Here is a 2555-nt window from a genome sequence, read left to right as displayed (position 1 = left end):
GACGTCCTCCAGATCCCTCCCCTCTTGACATTCTTCCTGACACTTCACCACCTTCCCATGTCCTCTTACTCATTCTCTAGATTATTCTCCTACTTCAACAACCATGTCTACCATTTGATTGCTTCACAATGGCTCTTTTGCAGATTCCCCTCATACAGTGTTACTCTCCCTTCCTCAAACACATACTCTCCATTTGATCTAATCGCCTTATACACTCAATCCCTTTCCCCTTTTACAAATCCCTTCCGAACTTCATAAGTCCATTTGCTGCCCCCTCTAAGTCCTTTTCACTACCATTCAATCCTACAGCGCTCTACAACCTTTGGCATCAAACACATTTTATCCTAATCGCAAACTCATTTCTACCCTTTTTGCCACAATACTTTACCTTAGTTCTATGTGACTTTTGATGTCTAGAACATTTATTAGCCATCTCACCAGTTACGATGCATAGTGAAAGAGATGAAAGAACGTGCAATTGTGAATATAAAATATTCTATCCCTATGTGTATTTTTTAGAATGTTTAAGGAGTGAGGTGAATATTTAAAAGTAACACAAAACATGCATTACAGGTAGAAATCGAGGTAGAATTGTATGGACACAGTAGATAGCAAAGAAAGTTCTGACTAAGGTCTATAATATATAGACCAGGACCCATCTCAACCAAATAGTCATAAAACAACCATTTTATCTAGAGTAGCTGTAATACTTCTGGATAGAGTACTGTACACATGTCGTTGGTAAAACCGTCTTCGAAGGTTAACGTAAAAAGCGTTAAAACAAAACAAAAAAACGTTTATTCGCATGGCTGACAACAATCAAAAGACATTATGGTAATGAAAATTTGAATAGAACACAAGTTCAGAGACTTATTTTTAACATTTAGAGCTACATATCATTTCAAGGAAATTACAGTTCGTCTTTGCTCTTCTGACTCGTGTCCGGAGCCTCAATTTGGTCCTCCGCCGCCGCCTCTCCTTCGTCGGGCTTCTGCTCTGCCAACTTCTCTTCTGGGGTTCCCGGAACGGTCTCAGACTTGGCGCCTTCTTGTTCCTTCGTGGCTTCCTGATTACCTTCTTGAGTGCCTTCGGCCGTGGCTTCTTCAGTACTTTCCTCCGTCTTCTCCTCGATCTTCAGGTTTTTTACTTTCTCACGGTGGAGGATCAAGTTCTGCTTCGTGGGCAGCGAGAACCAGAAGTCCCGGATCTACAAAAGAATCCATAGAATTCATACAAGCAAAAGGTATGAAATAAATGCAAGTAAGCACCTCACTCCTAAAGCATTCTGGAATATACATTAAGATATAGTAACTCTCTTGAAAGAAAGAGAGAAGCAAAACAAAGAAGGAACGAGTAAAAATCGTTAGAAGCGTTAGCATAGTTTGAATCTTTCGCCACATAAGAGTTTGAATATAATAGTTAGTCTTCCATCTCATTATGGTTTGGATAGAATAGTTAAAACTTTCCACCACACAACCCACCTCCTGCCGAGTGTCGTTCTCCATGGTAGGATTCGGGGTGATGGCGAGGTGGTTCAGCTCGCCGTCCTTCATGGGCTCCCACTTGAAGCCCAGGCTGTCGTCGGGCGTCGGGTTTCTGAGGAGGAGAACGATTTATATCGCTCGCTCTTCTGTATGGCGGAGAATGTTGCAGATAGGGCATTGCAGAATAAGAAACGTTACGAATATGTCAAAGGGCTTTTCGCTTACATGCTTCATTAGATTGAGCAATCACTGTGGGACAGTGATAAGGCCTTTGGTATATTCGTGAGTTTTCTTGTTCAGTTGAATTTATAGATAACGTAACTGGATGCTATTTACAATAAGCGTTAAGATTAAAATCCTGTCCTGGCACTGGTCGGTTTTAAATTGTGTTGATCGGTTATTTCCATTTTCATGAGTTATACGTATCGAATGTTTTCATGCTCGCCTGGAGTTTAATGTAACGAGTTCTGTTTTTCTATGTTTTTAGTTGTGATGTGTGTGTTAAAGAGATGCTGACCGACTTTGGTTATCATCAAGAGTTTTGCCGATCGAATGTAACCGCAGCCATCGTTAAGAATGCCAGTCCCTTACCCCGTGAGGGCGAAATTGGTCCAAAGAGTCGTCATGATGTCCCTGACCTTAAGGTCGTCCTCATCCTCAAGCGGGGCAAACACTGGACCTCCTTCGAAGAGGTAGAAGAGTTCGTCCACGTGAGACACCCCTGAAAGGCAACTGCAACTTGTAGCTCCTTCATTTTTTCAGAGAGAGATTTCGTTGTTTGAAATAACTAAACGTCACGCTACCAAAAAGCATCTCTGGAAACTAAACATTTTTTTCAAATATATAACGGTGTTGTTATTATTATTATTTTATTATTTATTTATTTATTATTATTATTATTTTTTTTTTTTTTTTTTTTTTTTTTTTTTTTTTTTGCTGCCACATTATTCTCTCAACCGAAAAGAGTAAGAACACCGAAAAGTTTGACCCTCACATTCTTTGCCGAAATCGAGGGGGTTGAAATCACTGAGGGATCTCTTTCCGCGGTGCTTGAACTCGTACCGGAAGACC

General features: G+C 40.5%; 1 protein-coding gene across 1 annotated transcript in view; it reads right to left on the bottom strand.

Annotated features, from left to right (window-relative positions):
* Positions 1–779: 779 nt before the first annotated feature.
* LOC125033407 (juvenile hormone esterase-like) overlaps positions 780–2555 on the bottom strand; it is a 13896-nt gene continuing 12120 nt past the window's right edge. The window contains exons 9-12 of the mRNA XM_047624890.1: positions 2479–2555; positions 2076–2205; positions 1482–1596; positions 780–1207 (exon numbers count right to left, since the gene is read on the bottom strand). The exon at positions 2479–2555 is cut by the window's right edge and continues 83 nt beyond it. Of these exons, the coding sequence (XP_047480846.1) occupies positions 911–1207; positions 1482–1596; positions 2076–2205; positions 2479–2555 (619 nt within the window). The 3' untranslated portion in view covers positions 780–910. The remainder of the gene's footprint in view (positions 1208–1481; positions 1597–2075; positions 2206–2478) is intronic.

The sequence above is a fragment of the Penaeus chinensis genome, chromosome 2 (assembly GCF_019202785.1).
Source record: "Penaeus chinensis breed Huanghai No. 1 chromosome 2, ASM1920278v2, whole genome shotgun sequence".
Lineage (NCBI taxonomy): Eukaryota > Metazoa > Arthropoda > Malacostraca > Decapoda > Penaeidae > Penaeus > Penaeus chinensis.
Note: the sequence above shows the minus strand (reverse complement) of the source record. Positions and strands in the feature narration are given on the sequence as shown.